Here is a 21,297-nt window from a genome sequence, read left to right as displayed (position 1 = left end):
TCACATGGTTCTTTCTCTTTTAAGGAGCAATATCACTTTGAGATAGTGGTTAGAATCATCCAATAGAATTATTCCCTCTCTATTAATGCCAAAGAAATAAATTTCTTTCTCGAATAAATGGAACAAATATTGTTCTCAATATTTAGGAAAAACCAAATGTGTTCATAACAGATGTGATGTTCTTCTTCATGCTAGTAACATGATTATCTTCCAAAGATACCATATCTCCCAAGTGAAATTTGAGGTTTACTATCCATATAGTGATATCATCGTAACACTTACAATACTTCCTAGCCTCAACTTCATATTTCCTTTTTCTCAACTTTCTTCTATGTTTTAAGCAATTAAAATATCCCTATGTTTCAACTTGCTCCTAGTTATCTTAAATAATTACAACGCATAGTACTTCTTCTATTGAATTTTTAAACCATTGTGTACACATTGGTTGCTGTACATATCCTTTTGTGATAGCGATGATTGAAATATATGTGGTCAGTAAGCCAATCACACATTCCACATCTTATTCCATGTTCATTAATAGAATATATTCATTATAGTGCACTTGTGACACTTATAATGAATTCCATGAGTGCATGATCTGACTTAGTGAGTTATGATGGGATCGTAATACGAATATCACTAGTCTTTATGTATATGTTTTAAATATTCATATTTGAAGGATACTGGAGAAGGATATCGAAGTATCCAAATAGAATGACACTATGATGAGTATGGCTGGTCCCCTGGCCATTAGATTGGAGACACTAAGGATAGATAGTGGTCTTATTAGAACGCTCGAGTCATTAACTAGACTGATACATAGGCCTAGAGGGTCACACACAAATGGTATTTTAGACGTCAAAAGATATACCTAAGTTTGGGGTTTTTATGAAAAATACCCATTTAGTATAAATATGGAAAGGCCTTTAATGAAATTCACCCAGGCCAGAATTTTTCAGGAGCCTTTTCCTTCTTATGTCGTCTCCCATGCTTTCTCTCCACTCCCGATGTTATCGGGTCAACATAACAACGACAATGGAGATTGAACGAGGCTCATCAATGAGAAGGAGGAGATCCAACGTGTTGAGGACCGTGTGGATATGTCTAGAGGTCGCACACTTGAGTAGCTCATTTCTTCTCAATCTATGATCAAAGAAATCATGGACGCGATCTGTGTACGGATTCTTGATTTAATGATTTTGTCAATATCGTTAGGATTCTGTTATGAGTTTGCCACAGCGTGGAATTCTAGTCTTCATCTAGATTTAGGCCTCAAGAACCCAACAAGGGATACCTTAACATGCTTTGTTCTTTTGTCCTCCTCGAGGACATGGAATACCTTTCTCGTTGGTCATACCAAAGAAGAGGTCTAGGGATGTTACCTTCTAAAGGTTCACCTTTGATGTTATTAAGCAAGTTAAGTACAAGTTATGAAGGAATCGAATGACGAAATAAATAATAAACTGAGGAGAGAACCATTCTCCAAGTAGATCTCACATTCTTATAACTTCGATTACTTTCAGCACATCCTCATATATTGAAGATCCCTTGACGATGTGAGCCTTCAAATAGACTCTTGGGATTGCTCATCCATAAGTCCTATTATACTCTTCAAATAATTATCATTGTTACATGGTCTTAGGTTCTTTGTCTACATGCTACCTCTATAGCTAAAAGCTCATTGATGGTGTGTTAACATCGAACCATGTCATAATGAACTCTTCACTTCTAACTTTTTACTCTTATCACATCACTGACATCTAATGTCAACTCAACATTGGCATCATTCTTAGGGACATAAGCTAACTTTTTCGACATGAAGACTCTCATCAAGTTCTTGAGCACATCATAAGTTATCACTTGTCAATGAGTTGCATCAAACATGCAATGTAATAGGATACTTGATGACTAGTGTTTGTAAGAGATCAGGTCAATAAAATACCTGGAAAATTTTAGCAGATGTTGTATTCATCAATAAGGGCTTCCACTAAAATTTATCAATCCATAAAACCCTCATGTGTGTGGAAGTAAAGAAATTGACATTCTCCTCATGGGTATTAGAATCTCAAAACATATACTATGACCTGGAGTATACCCCCACTAATCATAATACATATCATTGAGAACCCATCTCATGGAACTTGTAATCAGTTCTAATATCTAATCATAGTTTGATCCCCAACACTCATGCGGCCTGGAGTATACTCCCACCAACCACGGAGTTTGATCGGAGCAATACCTTCATTGCTTGACAGAAATAGATTTACGTTCAATCCTGGAGTATACCTCCACCAAACTACACGGTTCTTCTACCCCGGCCTTGTGTCATACACTAGTACTTAGTCCCGCCTCTCGAATAAACGAGGTTGGAGTAGACTCCACCAACCCAAGTTAAAGGCATTTGGATCCTACGACTATAACGAATGAGGACCATGCTTGAGTTCGTCACTCTCATGCTACAACTCAGGGTTTAATTTTGATCTCTACATTCATGAAGAGGAATATGTGATATCTCATATCACATGTGTCTTCATCCAAGGTATATGAATAATACATGTATCGTTTATGGTGCATGCATGGATGTGAATATTGTATTGTATATGGATGTGAATGCATCTTAACTATCGAACCAAAAGTTAGGAATCATACTTTAGATCCATCTAGATTTTTCTATGTTCTAATTCCATCCATTATTCCACAATATAATATTGCATCTTATAAATCAAATAAATAAGCATAATATTAAAATAAAATTTAATCACATTAAATCATTCCTAAATTTAAAATTCAGGACAATCATGTAAAAAAAATCAAGAAATAACCATTTAAACAATTTAAAATGGTTATATGAATTTTATTGAATTTAATAATTTAACTCTTAAATTATTTTAAACTAACCCTTAATTTAGAAATTTTATCATCGTCCAATAATTAACCCTTAATTTATTTGGATGAATAAAATTGAATATATATATATATATATCTTGATTTTTCAGGGATTAATTTGACATTAAATAGTTTAACTTTTAAATTTTTCAAGTCAAGGGGAAATTTGCATTTCCACATTATATTTATAATTTACTTGATATAAAATAATTAAAATTTAAATTTTTAGTGTCATGAAATCAATAATATAATTTCCCTGATTTTTCTAGAATTTTTTGGAATGTATTTTCTGCCTAAAATAATTTATTTCTAAATTATTTAAGGTTAAAGAAATTTTATAATTTTCACGCAAGTAAATATAGTATATCTGTATCTTATTTCAAGAATTTAGTTATAACCTAGTGGTAGTGCGCTCAAAAATATTCTAAATATGTTTGCACCTAGTTGGTGCAGCCCTGCATGGCAGCCCACCTAGGTGTCACCCACCACGCAAGATGCTCACCTTGATGATTTGGGCCCCGTTGGCAACGCGGCTACGTGGTGCCCACCAAGTTGGATGCCCACCTAGCTGGCACAAGCCCTGCTTGCGATGAGCATTCATGATTAAAATCATTGAAACGAAGTACGCCTGCATGGATCGGATCGGTGATTCCTTTGATCCTCAAACAAGTCAACTAGAGCTGCTCATGTGTGTAGCCTCTAGAAATATCCACGCTTTAAATTGTATTTCCTCCTTCTCGTTGACAAGACTCATTCAATCTCTGTCGCCATCATAACATCGTCTCGATCACATCGAGAGTGAAGAGGAGGTGTGGGGAGAAAGGAGAAGAAGGGGAAGGCCCATAAACAATTCTAGCCTAGGAAAATTTTGTTTAAGGCCTTTCCCTATTTATACTAAGTGGTTATTTTTCACAAAAAACTCCAAAACTTAAGTATATCTTCCGACGTCCAAAGACCATTTACATGTGATCCTTTAAGTCCATGTATCAGTCTATTTAACAACTCTAGTGGCCCAATAACCTTGATTGGTCTTCCAATTTAATTAACTATATCATGATATAGATTAATGTTGTATCGATTTAACCCAATTGAAAGGTTGAGTCTCCAACATGGGGGGTGCCAAGCTACACCTTGTGCTCTACAGGATACAAAGGAGTGTATATCGACTCACTCATGGAACCTATTCGTCATCAGTTATTGTGTATGTATAATCCCTCATCCACTTGATGCTCCTAGAATGACTTAGGGTACGGTCTACTATCAAACCCTTATTGGTTAGTACTGATGTCTTTGGTGTCTTAGGTCTACGAACCACTTACACAATTATGACGTAAATCAACCTGATTGACAGTTTGGTATAATGAACATGGAATGAGATATGAAATGTGTGATTGGATTGTTGGCCACATATATTTCCATCACCACTATTTGTTAGTGTCGCAACAATAATAGCCTCAAGATCAGCTATTTATCGTATAAGTCAAATTAGTTAGTGATATTCTACTTGGATAATTGGATGTTCATCTCGACTATCCACTGAATAGGAATATTTAGAATGTGTGTTTAAAGACTAACAATCACTGTATTATGATGTCATCGTAATTCATTAGATCATTGCAGGTATTCATGAACTTCATTAGAAACATCACATTAGAATAAAAATGAACTAATATTTTATTCAATGAACTAAAATAAAAGATGGTGGTGTGATTTGGCTCGATGGCCGCATAATATCTGTCAACAACCACATATGTGGCTGGTCTATTGTGTGTGCAAGGTGTCACCATTGGCATGAACATGGGTATGCACATGCTTATATGTTCGCGATGTTTCGCGAGGCTTAGCTACAGACACATATGGGAAGTATTGAGGAGCCTCTGCGTGTGACGAACCATAAGGAGACAAATGAACCTTTTTAAGGTGAATTTCTTCTGGGGGCCACTACTTCAGAAAAGTCTAGTGACGAAGGTCATTAGGAGTAGGTGCCTCCCAGAAGCCTTATTGGAGTGTGCTTGTGCACAAGTGTTGAAGAAGAATGTACCCATCTATTTTTTAATGCTTTTGTATGAATGGAGTGGAGCCACCAGCCAACCATGGGTTGGATGTCTCCGTAGAGGAGGAGGCCTCTAGGGATTCTATACGTTGTAGTGAATTCAGGAGGTGAGTGGACCATGGTCGACCCTTCATAGTGCTATAGGAAATATGGCTCCACTAGAATGAGGGCATCTTTAGTGGACAAGAAGCATAGATGGATGATGTTGTAAAAGCTTAGTGAGTTTTGATTCTGCATGGTTTAAAGGACCATGGCCAGGGTTGGGCAGCCCTTCAGGTCTTATGTGTAATTAACATTCATTCTCTCCTATCTTTCTTCAAAAAACAAATGAGCGATGAGTGTGTTTCAAAGGAAGTAGTGAGCCATTGGTTAATCATGCACATGGGCCATCCCACGCTTGTGATCAACCTCTCTCACAACTTTTTCAAGGGTCACATGTAGCGTCATTGTATGGCAAGATATCATCACCATAACTTGGGTGGCTGAAAAAATATTGTCATAAAGCAAGTCAAAAAAAATTTTGAGCTAATCACTCTCGTGAACTAAGAGATTGGTAGAGCATTCCCTCCCCCAACACACGCCATCATTTTAAGCATGGAAATGCAACATTGATCTCATGATTCCCTTGTGTGATTTACCCCAAGTTTGTCTCAAGCTTTGTAAGCTCATATCAAATCTCTGTAAAATACTTAAGCCGAAACCAAGGCCTACTGTGCTAGAAATGCAATTCAAATTTTTCACTTACCTCAGTCCTCATATTTTTTTCCATTAATATCTACCATCTGTCATCCATTTGGCACCAAATTTTGACTTCACATTTATAATCCTTAGTTGGAGCAGCACACAAAATTTCAGCTCAAACAGAGGACATAATGCAAAGAAACATAGTTTGAAATTTATGTTAACCTCCTCCGCAGGCCAAAATGTTTGCCTACAGGCGGGCGAGCAGGAGGCTACGGCCCAAGAGCAAGTGAAAGCAGAGCCCGGGAGACGAGCTCCATTATGAGCAGGCATTGAGCCCAGAGCACGATTAATTAATTAATTAATTACGCAAAATTATATTGCACACATCTACAATTGCACAATTATGTAATTACAGAAGTCCAGAATCTCCTAATTGAGACAGCTCAATTATGTAATTACATAAATCCATAATTTCCTCATATGTTGAGGAATCTGGAATTATATTCGGATTCCTGGGAATCGGCCCCGTGGCACAATTCCAGGTGTTACGAGGATTAAATGTTATTTTTGTAACTACCAGTCCAAAGACCCTGGATTCGGTTAACGCCACGTGGTTATAATTACAGAAAAGCCACTTAATTTAAACTAAATATATTTTGTGCCCTCTTCTTTAAGTAGTCGTTCGCGCTTTGAAAACCGCCATTATCGATCAAAGGAGCTTTCGCCGATCTCGGAGAGGCGATCGACGTTGGGGTAATTTCGAATTTCTAATCGGTTGAAAGTTCATTCGATTCTTGAAAAAATGATAATCTTCTTCCTTTCCAGCTCGGAGAATTTGATCGCGTTTCTCGGTTTTTCGGATTTGGCGTCTTTTTTTTGTGTAATCTTCTTTGCGTCGCTCTGCTTTGGTTTATTTTCAATCGGTGACTGAAATGAAGATGGGGAACTCTAGCATGATTTGCATGGGTCATCGATTGAGACTTATTATCGACATGTCGAAGGGAATCATCGATATGAAGACATCGCTCTGACAAACTTGTAGAACTTTTCATTTCAACCGATTTATCCATTCAAATTGACGTTTTTTTAAGAAATGGTTCTTCCTGATCGATTACGCAGGTATCTTCGATTCCAGGAAATGCTAATCTCCTTCCTGTTCAGCTGTAGACTACTGCTCGGAGAATTTGCTCGCGTTTCTCGGTTTTCAGGATTTGGCGCTTTTTTTTTGTATTGTCTTCCGTGCGTTGCTCTGCTTGAGTTTACTTTCAATCGGTAGCTGAAATGAATATCATGAACTACTGGTTCATAACATCGAATGAGACTTATTACCGAATGAGCCATGTTAAAGGGCATTGTCGACATGGAGACATCGCTCAGACAAACTACTGGAACTTTTAATTTCAACCGAGTTATCTATTCGAATTGAGGTTTTTTTTTTCAATGTTTCTTGCTGTTCAACTAAGCATGTATCTTTGATTCCACAAAATGCTAATCTTCTTCCTGTTCAGCTGTTGCCCACTGCTCGGAGAATTTGTTCGCGTTCCTGTTTTTAGTATTTAGCGTCTTTTTTTGTATTATCTTCCTCGCGTTGTTCTGCTTGGGTTTATTTTCAATCGGTGGCTGACATGAATATTGTGAACTCTTGCATGATTTGCATAGAACATCGATTGAGAATTATTAGCTGATGAGACCTTTGACAAATGAAACGGAATTATTGACATGAAGGTATCGCTCTGAGAAACTTGTAAAAGTTTTAGTTTAAACGAGATTATCGATTCAAGTTGAATTTTTTTAGATGGTTCTGTTAAGAAACTCCACAACACGCCTTTTGACTTCTTGCAAAAGTGAGAGTGTTTCCAATCCCGAGGGCTTCGTCGATGCCCAGGAACGAGATCACAATCTCAAGTGTCAGGGGAGACCAGAGATCAGTCTGTAGAAGAGAGAAAGGGGAGGGGGGGGGGGGAATAGGAGGGTACAAGGGGAGCGGAAAGAATAGGAGGCTACACGGCCGCCTGATGCAGGGAAGAACATCTGCATGATGAGGAATTGGGGAGGTGAGCTAGGAATCGGCAATCCAGTAGTTGCTGATGAAGAGAGACAGGAAGAAGAACTCACGATGTTACTGCCTGCCCTTGTCTGTTCAACCCAGCCCCTTAAGTTAGGGTTGCTGTTGGGCTTGTGGGCTGCGGATGTTTCTTGGGCCGCTGACGCTCATAAATGCGGCCCAGTATCATATCAGGTTCTTGCTGTTCAAATTATGCAAATGACTGGTTAAGAGAGATGAATTTACGATGCACGAGTGAAGTGAGTCGTAGTACGTTCTTTTTTGCATTAAAAAGTTGATGCTTTATTGTTTTACTTACACTGTATGTTGCAAAGAATGTTTTTATCTTCGAGCGAAAAAGCAATGACTGCGATGCCTGTGTGTTTATTCCACATAACATTTTCGGGAACTTCTCATTTCCACCCACTCAACTTTATAATCTCGCCTTGCAATATATGATAATTAAAATTTTCCCAGTATTTTACAGGATTTGGAGTTTCCTTGATGTCAAAACCTGACGAAGAACAAGATGAAATAATTGAAGACAAAGATGAACTCTTGGGGCTTGGATCTCCATGTTTTGATCTGGAAGAGACATCACCTGATTTATTAAAAAACACACCTTCTAACATCGCAAGGTTAGAAGATGTGATCGAGCATAGTAAGAACCGATACAAGTATTTAGCACAAACGAGGAGTCCATCTGATGGGGAAGATATCCGATGGTACTTTTGCAAGGTTCCATTGACAGGAAAAGGTCAGTTCATATATTTCAAGTTATTTTTCACTCGTTTATATTATGTCAGTTTGTATATTCAGCGTTCAAGCACTGAATATTCGTCGGATTTAATCAGTGAAATTCATCATTCAAAGTCCAATAAAATGTCTTATCTTATCAGAGGCTTTGTTTTTAAGGGTGTGATGTTTTTTGGAGGTTTTATTCATAAGGTAATTACACCTGGTTATTTTGCCTTTTTCCCTTGACCTAATTTCATGGAAGAAGTTTTTTTTAAAGAAATTTCACGGGAGAAGTTTTTTTTAAAGGAATTTCACGGGAGAAGTTTTTTTTAAAAGAAATCTCACGGGAGAAGTTTTGTTTTTTAAGAAATCTCACGGGAGAAGTTTTTTTTAAAGAGATTTCATGGGAGAAGTATGACATTCAACCAAAAATTTATTGCCCCTCAATTCATAAAGAAATCTAAAGCCATTTAACACTGGTCGTGAGGATTTTGATAACTACACTACAAAATTCATGTGTACATATTCCCAAAACATGGAATAATTTTATTTTCTTAGTTGTTGATCTAGTAATTCTTAAAGAATGATACAGAAGGTAATGTGAGTATATTATTGTGTACCACCAATCCAGAGACTCTAGGGGTAGTGTTTCTGTCCCGTAGATGATTCACAGATACAAAGATCCTCAAGAACACAATGGCAAAGGGATGGATTGTACTGTAGTGCCAGCCTGAGAAAGAAGAAGACACCAGTGGATTGAAAGTCGGATAAACATCAGAAGGAATTACTTGCACGGGAAGAATTTGAGATTTTCTCCTTAATGAACTGACCGGCGCCTTTCCTGGTTTCTTCCAGTTTTTTTATATTGTCCTTATTGTGTCTAAAATGTCGTTTTTGTGTTTTACAAATCTATTCTGTAGGCTTGGAATAAGTTTCAGTTATTATTAACTCTCCTCTACCATAAAACTGGTGACGCATCAGATTCTTCCTGAAGATTATTCCATTAGTAAATTTAATTTGGCAGTATCTGGCTGGCCCTCCAGGACATGTTTGCCAATGAGGGTGGTCATCAGGATCAATTGTTAGTTGACATTAGGAATATCTTGTGGGAAATGACCGAATAACAGACTTTTTGATCCTAATGGCCACAAGCTTGAACATTGTCAGCCGTTAGATTTAGCTCATTGACATTAGGAATTGTTAGCTGACATTGGGAATATCATGTGAAACGCCTGGCTTTACTTTGATTTAGCTCGTTGTGAGTGATAATTTCGAAAAACGTGGTTGTAGACTAGGTTATTGGGTTATTATTTTGTATTTCCTTTCTTGTTTACATTTTATTTCTATTGTGTGGGTCAGGCCCACATGGGCGCTTACTGTCATCAATAGATCCAAATTCACTGAAAGCCAAACAGAAAGGACATTTTCTAGAAGTAGAAACCCCTTCTGACTGACCCTATCTATGATCAGTGGCTGGAGGATGACAGTGCACTTCATCAATGGCTTCTGGGTAGCACGAGTGATGTAGGAAGTGATGAATTCTTGAAACTAAATTCTTCAAGGGAGATCTGAGAGATAATACACGAGTCGGCTATGCTCCATGAAGAAAGTACATGAGAAAGAAGAAGAAAAAGGGGCATGACATAGATAAAATGAGCCCAGAAATTCTACTTGGTCAGCACATGCATGACACGCATGCTGACTAAGGTGACTAAGTGTATCCAGCCAGGGTGGGAAAGGCCGCCATTCAAATGGGTGATCTGAAAAATGGAATGGGAGGTGAAATCAAAGGGTGAACTCCTCCTTGGAAGGCATTCTGTTATGGGAGGATGAGGTGGATTGGGAACAAGGAGCGTCTAGTGTGAGATTTCTCAAAGGAGTGGGTTATTCCCGGTGTAAGAGGCTGCGTCCTGCCAGCTTACTTGGAGTCACTGTTGCCGGAGGGATATTTGGACATGCATGGGAGGGAAATTATCTCTTATTGAGCTTAGACTTTGGGATGCTCTGAGAGGAACAGTGACTACTTTTAAGTGCCGTTCCGAATGATATCCACTATAGTATAACTGGACTTAGAGAGATATCACAACACGGAATCTAACGATAAAATCCAGTATGTGCAAGGTAATACTTACTGGAAACTTTAACAAGACTTCAGATCCAAATCTAGACAATGTTGAACCATATAGACAAACACAACGCCTGATTGTTGTAAGAACTAAGAACAGGATAAATGACACTTATGGCGTACTGGATCGGCTTCCCTTTCCAATACTCGATGCAGGAGGGCTGAATCGGTCTTCCGCATTTCTCGACGCGGAAGATCTACGTCTATTCTTGATGGTGAGAAAAACAACTTCTTGGTCCCTCCAATTGGAAAACATCCCCATTTTTATGTAGAGGATAGTTCCTGCTCTTATTCAAATGACTCATACTTGCTACATCAGCTCACATGTGCAGAGCTTGGCTTGCACCTCTTTTTTCTGCGATATATCCTCAGCAGTGGCTTATTATATTGTGAAGGGGGAACTCTATTTAAGCGTGTGAAGAATGCAGAGAATTCTGCCTTTGGGAACAGATAGGACAAATGAGGCCTTTTTGAGACAAATGAGAAAGATGCAGAAGAAGTTTATTGAGATTTTTGATACAGAGAAAAGGGGAAAAAACTCACATATAAACAGGTTGGGAAAGACTTTCCTTTATAGGCTAAGTCCTTTCTCAAGATAGCCGTTGGGGGCAACGGTCATATAGCCGTTGCCCCAACGGCTATTTTAAGGGGCAAAAAGGTCATTCTTTGGGGAGCGATAGAAAAAGAAAGAAAAAGAAGGAAAAGAGAAAGGAAAAAGGAAGAGAAAGTAGGAGAGAGATAGGTGGGCCATTTATAACTCATGGCCCACCTTTTTACATGTGTGTCAAAATAGAAAAGGATGAAATTAGATGTTTAACACTCCCCCTCAAGTTGGGCATAGATGTTAATCATGCCCAACTTGGACGCCAAATCTTGAAACTGTCTTCCTGGTAGTCCTTTGGTCAGAATGTCAGCCACCTGTTGCGGTGATGGTATGTATTCTGGACTGATGAGTCCAGAATTAATCTTCTCTTTGATGTAGTGTCTGTCAATTCTTGCATGCTTCGTACGATCATGATGCACGGGGTTCTTGGCCATAGCAATAGCTGATTGACTGTCAGAATATAAGATGATTGGCTTTGGAGGAATGAGTTTTAAATCAGTTAGAATATCGTTAAGCCACATTCCTTCGCAAACACCTTTCTTTAAAGCCCTGAGTTCTGCTTCAGCACTCGATATTGAGACTTCCCGCTGCTTCTTGCTACGCCAGGTGATTAAATTTCTTCCCAAAAAACTGCAGTATCCAGATGTAGATCGACTATCATCCAGAGAGCTTGCATAATCTGAATCGGTGAAGATTTTAACCGTAGGGTCTCCCCCTGCCTGAAATAGAAGACCCTTCCCAATTGTCCCTTTCAAATAGGAGAGAATACAGTCAGCTGCTGTCTGATGAGACTGTCGTGGATCTGACATATACTGACTTAAAGAGTTCACAGCAAAGGATATATCTGGTCTTGTGTGGTTTAGATAGAGTAATCTGCCAATCAATCTCTGAAATGATGTCTTATCGATGGGGTCGTCCTTGTCGCTCTGCTTGGCTTGAAGTTTGACATTTGTATCCACTGGAGTGCTTACTGGCTTACAATCCAATTTACCTGTATCCTTGAGTAGATCCAGGACGTACTTGTGTTGAGATAGGACAATGCCGATCCTGGAATAAGCTACTTCAATACCAAGAAAATAAGTGAGTTGACCTAAAGATTTAATATCAAAGTTGCTGGTCAGATGACGCTTTAGATTTCCAATTTCCTTGATATCGTTGCCAGTAACGATAATATCATCAACATAGACGATTAAAATAGCCAGTTTGGAGTCTTGGCCATGTTTGAAGAATAGGGTATGATCACCCTCACTTTGTGAGTATCCAACTGATATGAGAGTAGATGAAAATTTCTCAAACCATGCTCTTGGGGATTGCTTTAATCCATACAGAGATTTCTTTAAGCGACACACATATGATGAGTTTTCATGCAATAGATAACCGGGGGGAGGAGCCATATATACCTCTTCTTGCAGTTCTCCATGTAGGAATGCATTTTTAACATCAAATTGCGAAAGATCCCACTGATGCATGGCTGCAAGTGCAATTACTAATCTTACTGTATTCAGCTTGGCGACTGGAGCGAATGTCTCATGATAGTCTATTCCATAAGACTGGGTATATCCTCTGGCCACCAGTCGAGCTTTATACCTTGCAATAGAGCCATCTGAATTATATTTAATCGTATATACCCATCTGCTACCAACCAATTTCTTTCCTTCTGGGAGTGGGCCCATATCCCATGTACCATTCTTCCTTAATGCCAACATTTCGTCATCCATAGCAGTTTTCCATTCGGCTTGAGACATAGCTTCTTGAACATTTCTTGGAATGACAGTGGTCAGTAGTACCTGAACAATCTTTCTGTAACCTGAGGACAGACGATCATAAGACACATAATTGCATATGGGATATAATTTCTTACTGCGGCATTCCCGAGTACCCTTGCTGATGGCAATAGACCAACCTTGATTAGCTGGTGCGAAAGGTCTTCATGAGTATCTTCCTCGTTCTCCATCTGAGTAAACTCTTGTTCTCCATCTAACTCTGGATTGTCCTCAGCCGTTTCCGCCGATCCATAGCTGAAGAGGAATTTTCAGATGGATTAAATCCCAGATTTTCCGTATCTAAATCTGTTCCTGTTTCATTTACTTCCAAATAACAGTCAGATCGATGTCCTCATTGTAGAACATGCTGTATTCATCAAACTTCACGTCTGTGTAACAAATGTTTTCTTAGTAAGAGGATGGTAACACACATAACCTTTCTGAGTAGATGAATACCCCACAAAAATGCACTTGAAAGCTCTGGAGTCCAATTTTCCTGCAAAGTGGGAATAAACATATGCTACACACCCAAATACTTTAGCAACCAAATTTGTATGAAGAGATAATTCTGGGTGACTTGAGGCTAATAGATCAATCGGTGACAGTAATGACAGGGTTCTAGATGGCGTTCGGTCGATAAGATGTACAGCAGTAGCCACAGCATCACTCCAATAAGTCTTGGGGCAGTTCCCTTGAAATAATAGAGATCTGGCTGAAGACATAATGTGCCCAATCTTTCTTTCAGCAAGTCCATTTTGCTGAGGAGTTTTCACACATGAGGATTCATGGATAATTCCATGATCATTCGTGTATTGATTAACTTCAGAACTGAAATACTCCCTTGCATTATCAGATCGAAGTATTCTAACCCTTTTCCCAAACTGGTTATTGATCAACTCGATGAATCGGATGATCACGGTTGGGACTTCTGATTTGTGTTTAAGCAGGTAGATCCAGGAATATCTTGAGTAATCATCCACAAAGATTATAAACCATCGGTGCTGCGATCTTCCTGTAGTAGAACAAGGACCCCAAACGTCACTATGAACCATATCGAATGGAAATTTCTTCCTATGATCAGTTCTTGAAAATGAGATCTTCTATGCTTGGCAAATTGACAAGACTCACAAACCAATCTTTGGATATCAATGTTTTTAAACAAATCAGGGTACACTTGTTTCAGAAGATGAAAGGAAGGGTGTCCAAGTCTCCTGTGCAGTAAGAAAATACTGTTTCTTGACTGAGTGTTGAGAACCATCTTCAGAGTCCTCTGTCCTTCTAGTCCGTCCACTAGCAGGAGTCCCCCTTGCCTTCTAGCAGATAAAGTCTTCTGGCCGGTTTCCTTTTCACACAAAAAACAGTTAGATGAGTCAAATATAAATCTCCAACCTGTGTCGTCCACTAGTCGTTGTAGTGACAACAAGTTGGCTTTAAGTCCTGGTACATGAAGAGCACTTTGTAGTAATACATCTTTAATCTTTATTTTCCCAATTCCTGCCACTTTTAGAATCCCACCATTGGCAGTAAAGACAACATGATTATCATCTATTACTTTATATTCCTCAAAGCATGATTTATCAGGTGACATGTGATCTGTGGCTCCAGAATCTACTATCCATCCATGAGATTCTGGTTGAAGATTTTCATATGTAGTAAATGCAATACTTTTATATTCACCTGATTGGGCGAGAGACGTGGAGCTGAATTTCTTGAATACCTTCTCGACTTCTTCAGCTATGAGCTTTTGAATATCTCCTTCTTCTTTCTTTGGTGCTTCTCCCACTTGACTGCTGGAGGATGCAACGTAGGCTTTATTCTTTGCTCCTGGGTTCCATAACCCTTTCTTTTTGAGGTCTTCCTTCCATGCCAGCTTCCGGCACTCCTTAATATGATGTCCTGGCTTGGTGCAGTAGGCGCAGACTACGGGTTCTGTGCCGGTTGCTTCCTTAGACACGTGCTTAGACGATTTTTCTCTTGACTCTTCTTTTTTAGCGGCATGTGCTACTGAGACAGAGGGCTCAGTCGATAATTGTTGCTTTTGGCCTTCTGGCGGCTTGATCTTCTTTCTACAATCGGCACTTGTTGCCTCCGAGATCGCTTCTTCCAATGTAGGGAATTTCTCCCGATGGATTAGCTGGGATCGGAGACTTTCATATTCAGAATTTAAGCCCATGAGGAAGGTAAGTGTTCTTACTTTAATCTCCCTTTGCCAGTACTCGAGATTCTGAATTGAGACTGGCCATAGCTGATCAATTTCCCTCCATATTGCCTTGAGTTGGGACGCATATGAAGCTACTGATAATTCCTTCTGCCGGATGAACTTTACTTGAAGAAGGAGGTCATACACCCTCCAATCGTTTTGCATTTCTGCACAGGATTTACGGATTTCCCTCCATATATCTGCAACAACATCCATTAGATAATACTGATTTCTTTGTTCTACCTCCATATTTCTCACCATCCAGTTGGTGATGTATGCTTCTTCTGCGCGCCAAAGCTTCAATCTGAGCCTATCGGTAGGTGGTGAATCATCAGTAAGATGGTCACCCATGAAGGCGGCGACCAGTGACCTTTCGGTCAATTTCATCCAACTATATCCGTTTGTACCATCATACTTAAGATCCAGATCTGGTATGACCAGTCTGTTCTTAGTATAATCATATATATGAAGCACTTCGTCTGCAGAGGATTCTTCTTCCGAGCTGTATGCAGAAGCTTTGGCCTGCTTGGAAACTTTCCTGGAAGCAGCCTTTTTTCCCATATGATGATAGAACTTGCTTGCAGACTTGCAGACTTGCAGACTATGGAGCTCCTTTCGTCAGGGAAGATTGAATGAATCAACCTCGCTCTGATACCATGTGAAGAATGCAGAGAATTCTGCCTTTGGGAACAGATAGGACAAATGAGGCCTTTTTGAGACAAATGAGAAAGATGCAGAAGAAGTTTATTGAGATTTTTGATACAGAGAAAAGGGGAAAAAACTCACATATAAACAGGTTGGGAAAGACTTTCCTTTATAGGCTAAGTCCTTTCTCAAGATAGCCGTTGGGGGCAACGGTCATATAGCCGTTGCCCCAACGGCTATTTTAAGGGGCAAAAAGGTCATTCTTTGGGGAGCGATAGAAAAAGAAAGAAAAAGAAGGAAAAGAGAAAGGAAAAAGGAAGAGAAAGTAGGAGAGAGATAGGTGGGCCATTTATAACTCATGGCCCACCTTTTTACATGTGTGTCAAAATAGAAAAGGATGAAATTAGATGTTTAACAAAGCGCAATTGGGCATTGCACATGGAAGTCTAAACAGATGTCGATTCTGAAGGCTCTCAAATTGATTGTCACTTTACTCCAGGTTTGGGGCAAGCTAATCACATGGAGAAAAGACAAAGGGTGTGTCAGGTTGTTCAAACACTGAGTAGGGATTCAGATGTTCTAATATCTGTTATCAGGATTTCTTTATTATGAACCTCTATAAGTTCCCGTCAAGCACCTTGAAGTGGCTCCTCATTTAACTGAAGAAAACCTCGGGACAGACCAATCATGAACAGCATACATTCCCTCATCTCGACAGCATGATGATATTTCTGCCAAGGGCCTTTCTGCCTCAAGATTCCAAGACATGTATCAAAGTGCGCTTTGGATGATAACCACTCTGCAGCTTGTGAGGGAGTGTTATTATGGGTTATTCTTATTTTTTTCCTTTCTTATTTATTTTTTATTTCTATGGTGACGCTTACTCTGTCTGACTTAGACTATCAGGTCTATCAGATAGTCTTCTCTACCTCTAGTGTAACTCCTGGGTATCTTGATATCACCGGATGATATCCAGCTCAGTGGGAATCTTGATGGTAGCCTCGCCACACTGTGAGTTGAGAGCAACAAGAGAGATGCAAATAACATCCTTAAAGAACTCATGGAACTCATTTAGTTGATTGAGACACTGTTCTTTCGGTAATCTTCACTTGTTCTCATGCTATGAAAATTACTCGTAGCGCAATTGTTTCTAAATTTCGTTGGTGAAATATAAAACAGTTGTTACGTTCACTATTGCATTAAACAGAAGTAGAACTTTGGAATCAGTTCTTGACATGAATACTTGTTCAGTGCGTATAAATGATTCTGAATGAAGAACTAACTGAATTCACTTTATTCCATAAAAGAGGAAAACACTAGACCGATACGTAAAGCATAATAAAATTAAATTAGGTATTTTTGAAGATTCATATATCAGCTCCACAAATTTTTTTTTTTGAATTAAAAGAGGGAAGACCACCCGGAACTCGGTGGTCAACCAGAAATACTATTAACATATATGATCGTGACATAGTACATGCCCGGCCCACCGGGTCCCTTTTCCCTCCGTTATGTCTTATTGAAGCAGTAGGATATACATTTCCCTACATCATGTAGCACCGATTCCAGAGATGCAGCCTTCCCCTTAATTACCACCTCGTTGCGGTGAAGCCACAACGTCCAAAGCACCGCAAGAACGTTTCCCCAGCTCGACCGTCCGCTATCCGCCCTCCTCCTTAGGGACTTCCAGCACGCATCATCTGACGTTACGTCCACCCCTCTCAGCTGATGTGCTATCCAAATGGCCTGCGCAAAAGGACACTCAAAAAACAGGTGAGAACATTCTTCCTCTCCACGGCCGCACATGGGACACGCAATTGGCGTGTCTGGGATCATGCGCCTTTGGAGAGTACGTGTCATAACTCGACTCATAATAAGCAGCCAACCAAAAATTCTGACTTTCAACGGTACCTTCTGTTTCCATAGGCATTTATATGTGTGTTTAAAGTCTGCATCTTCTGTCGTACCACCTCGGATCTGCTCATACGCCTCTCAAACTGACCACTGGGCTCCCCTCCATACCCAACTGTCCCTTATCCCATACACGGGCCTTTGGTCTGCTATTTTCTGTTGCATGTTCAGGAGATCTTCCACTCTCTGTTTAGACAGTGCATCCTGCAAGCATGGATTCCATGTGCCGTCCCAACAATCTCTCACCGAGGCTTGTGGGCTCCTAGCCAATGCGAATAGCCGAGGGAAAACTTCCTGCATCGGACCCCCTGTGGACCAGTCATCAAGCCAATAGCGAAAATACGCTCCATCCCCTAATTTGGGTAAAAATAACCCTTGGCTTTGCTGGAAAATTTGGCCCAATCCCTGCCAAAAGCCGGAAGCTCCTCTGATTGGCCTCGATCGCAGCTCCCAATTCAAACGCGTGCTGTACATATCTCGTAGCACTTTCATGACCATGCCCTCTCCACAAAATTAATGAATTCATTACTTCATATCATATTTTTAACCATTCCCATGCTTCCAAAAAGTTTGGTTATAAAATATTTGATGAATAAAAAGTGCAAATTTAAGTATAACCACTTTCATCTTTATTTTGTCGGAATTCCCTGGATAGAGCTTGCTGCTTCAATTCCACGAACAGAGGTAGTGGGAAAAAGTGATTACTTCAGATTCAGTGTCAGAGACTCTCTCGCACTGGAAGCTTCGTTCTTGCAGGTGACTTTTTTTTAATGTGCTGTATTTGTGACATTGTAATGATATCATTTATAACTTACTGCTCTATAAATATTGTTTGAATGATTATGATGTGTTCCTTTCATGATTATGACTGGTTGATTCCACTTATTTTATTCTTTTGTAAGATATTCTGTGTTACTCCATTTCAAGCACTGTAATGAGATGGTGGTTTACACTTACTTTCGGAAATTATATGGCTGAAAATAAGAGAAAAATAATAAATAAATGCTGTTGTGTTGTTGTGTTCCTAACTCTTTGGTCTTAAGTTTAGTATCACAGTATTAAATGTTCACATGCACTTTTGGAAATATGTCCGGTAACATTACCTAAATAATGATTTCCTTCCATATTATATCTTCTTTACTTTTTCTAGTGTTTCTTTTCTACATTTTACTTCTATGTACATTTTACTTGCTATTTCACTGCTCCGGGAAATCTTCCATCTTGTAATGATATGGCCTCTAATTTATTTTTATCCACTATCAACTCAGAGGGAAGAAGAGTTACTTTCGTATTGGTGGAGAGAATATGCAGAATGCAGCTCAGGACCAAAAGGTTCTCTTAGAAATTCTGAAGACGTTTTTGATACTCAAGCAGAAAAATCATTTCCTTCAGATGAAGAGCGAGTGGGTGTGCCTGTAAAAGGAGGGCTATATGAGGTATCTTTAAAAGTCAACATTCAGAAGTATTCTTAACAAGGAATTGATTCTGTTCCTCTGTTTCTCCTCAAGGCATCATTCAATCTCATTGAAAAATGCATTTAATGGGCATAATGTTTTTTGAAATATTTTTTTATTGGAAGCGCTGGGTTCAGAAATTTTGGAATATGTATCATATGGTGCAAAAGAAAGAAAAATCATGAGTCTGTGAAGATGTTCTGAATACAATGTGAATCAGACCCAATTTGGTCGGCCAAGAGGCCACATTAATTTATTTGATTTCTGAGCATAATAAAACTGCTTGGTATGTTATCTAGAGATAGCCAAGGCTATGGTTGTTTATATCATGGCCGGCTGTGCCAGGATAAAGGATCTTCTCACCAAAGTTGTTCCCAGATGTTGCACTGTTCGTCATCCATTTCTATTATTTTCTCTTCTAGCTCTTCTGTTATTCTGTTTCCCATATGGTATCCCTTTAGCTATTTATTAAATTATTTATTATTTGACCTTGTTATTATCTTCCAATTGGTGACAGCACGATGTCTAAGAAATATCTGACAACTTATAAATATTTAGACAAAATGTAGCCAAAAACATCATGAAATATCAAGGATTTGTCGTGATGTTTTTATCCCTCTCAGTTTTGCAAAATTTTCTATGGATATAACAGGTTGATTTAGCAAAGAGGCATTGCTTCCCAGTCTACTGGAGTGGTGAGAATAGGCGTGTTCTCAGGGGACACTGGTATGCTCGCAAAGGGAGTCTTGATTGGCTTCCACTCCGTGAAGATATATCCGAACAGTTGGAGGTCTCATATCATCGTAAGGTAACATTGGCATGAGTCAAATATTTCTGGTTTATCTGACTTATCTTCAAAGTTCTTGGTTCTGTACATTCAAATGTATTCCAACAACAACCATGTCCTTTAACGCCATGTTGTTGATGAAAGTCATGTTTTCCCAGCAAAGGGAATTTCTCCCTCGTGGAGCCATAATATAATGGGTTTGTTGGTTTTCGAAATTACAGAAGCTGTGGTAGCTTTTAAGAAGAATCAATTTTATTAGGATACTGGATAAATTGATATCATTTTGAAGTAGCTTTCATCACGTATAGAGTGGCGCGATATCTGAATATGCTTAATTAGAATTTGGGCTGCCTCTATAGTAAATTATGCGCCAATCAAGGTTGTTAAGAGGAAAAAAAACATCTCTCTTCTTTGGGTTGCATGGCCCTACTACTACATCGGATGGGGGAAATATTTAGAATAGTGAATGAAGAAACAAAAGTTTGCAATTTTACATGATTATGAGGAAAATATATGGTGAACATTAGCATGTAATGCAACACTAAGAGTTGTGGAGGTTCCTTTAGTGTAGGTATGGCAAAGACGATCATTTCAGCCATCTGGCCTCTTTGCTGCCCGAGTTGATGTTCAGGGTTTTTCGGAGGTACTTCAATTTTTGTCTACTGTTTTGCCGCGTGCATAAAAACTGAGTTAAATATTTACTTAGCGGCTTATCTCGTATCTTTTCTAGGGTTCACATGCGCTTTTCACCGGTGAAGATGACTCATGGGAGGCATGGTTGGTTGCAAGCAGAGGAAACACTGTTAAACTCAAACGAGGGTTTTCATCATTAGACTCAACAAAACCAACTCAGGTCCGTTTTATGTAGAGTAAAATCGCCGTTGCAGATCGTCGAATTCTGATCATGCTAATTAATTGATAAATGATTTTAAAAAGTGATTTCTGATAGGATCCCCAATGGGGAACATATCGAGATGGAAGGGAGAAAGAAGTGACCCTGGCGGGTTAGACAATGCTGAGGGGGACAAGGGCGACAGAGGAGTGGCAGAGTGGGCGTCACCTGATGGAAAGAGACCCGGCGGAGTGGACGTCGTGGAGTGAGAGAGTAGATACCAAGGGGAAACACTAACTTGTAACTTCATGTCCTGCCTCGAATGAGGAGGGCTACATACTTGAAGAGAATTGTGAGACGATGATGCAAAGACAAGAATGCCCCTAGTGGGCTTACTAGGGGGAATAGATGTTAGAGTCCTGATGAGATAACTGATTCTTGAAATTGTAGGGTTATAAATACCCCCTTGTAAGGTCATTAAGAGGGACTTTTGATGAATGACTACCCTGTGGTTTCTTGGCACGAGTAGCTGTATTCGGCTTTCGTGAGGGCAAGAACTCCCGATTCAGAG

The 21,297-nt window shown here is 39.4% G+C and overlaps 2 protein-coding genes across 4 annotated transcripts in view; one reads left to right on the top strand and one right to left on the bottom strand.

The window, feature by feature from the left end:
* Positions 1-6,325: 6,325 nt before the first annotated feature.
* SGR2 (shoot gravitropism 2 (SGR2)) overlaps positions 6,326-21,297 on the top strand; it is a 28,852-nt gene continuing 13,880 nt past the window's right edge. The window contains exons 1-7 of one of the 3 annotated variants that reach the window (XM_078587165.1): positions 6,326-6,376; positions 8,155-8,424; positions 18,309-18,409; positions 18,922-19,089; positions 19,760-19,915; positions 20,466-20,537; positions 20,625-20,747. In XM_078587165.1, the coding sequence (XP_078443291.1) occupies positions 8,172-8,424; positions 18,309-18,409; positions 18,922-19,089; positions 19,760-19,915; positions 20,466-20,537; positions 20,625-20,747 (873 nt within the window). In that variant the 5' untranslated portion in view covers positions 6,326-6,376; positions 8,155-8,171. Of the gene's footprint in view, positions 6,377-7,302; positions 7,349-8,144; positions 8,425-18,308; positions 18,410-18,921; positions 19,090-19,759; positions 19,916-20,465; positions 20,538-20,624; positions 20,748-21,297 lie in introns of those variants that run through there. The other 2 variants (XM_078587167.1, XM_078587166.1) reach the window with 2 other exon arrangements.
* LOC144712790 (uncharacterized) lies at positions 13,991-18,151 on the bottom strand. Its single transcript, XM_078587105.1, has 4 exons — positions 17,765-18,151; positions 17,303-17,488; positions 14,575-15,709; positions 13,991-14,239 (listed from the first exon to the last, which is right to left on the bottom strand). Exons 1-4 carry the CDS (start codon positions 18,149-18,151, stop codon positions 14,211-14,213), a joined length of 1,737 nt encoding a protein of 578 aa, XP_078443231.1. The 3' UTR covers positions 13,991-14,210.

Source organism: Wolffia australiana, chromosome 15, assembly GCF_029677425.1.
Source record: "Wolffia australiana isolate 7733 chromosome 15, ASM2967742v1".
NCBI lineage: Eukaryota > Viridiplantae > Streptophyta > Magnoliopsida > Alismatales > Araceae > Wolffia > Wolffia australiana.
The sequence above is the reverse complement of the archived record's forward strand: the minus strand, read 5'-3'. Positions and strand labels throughout refer to the sequence as shown.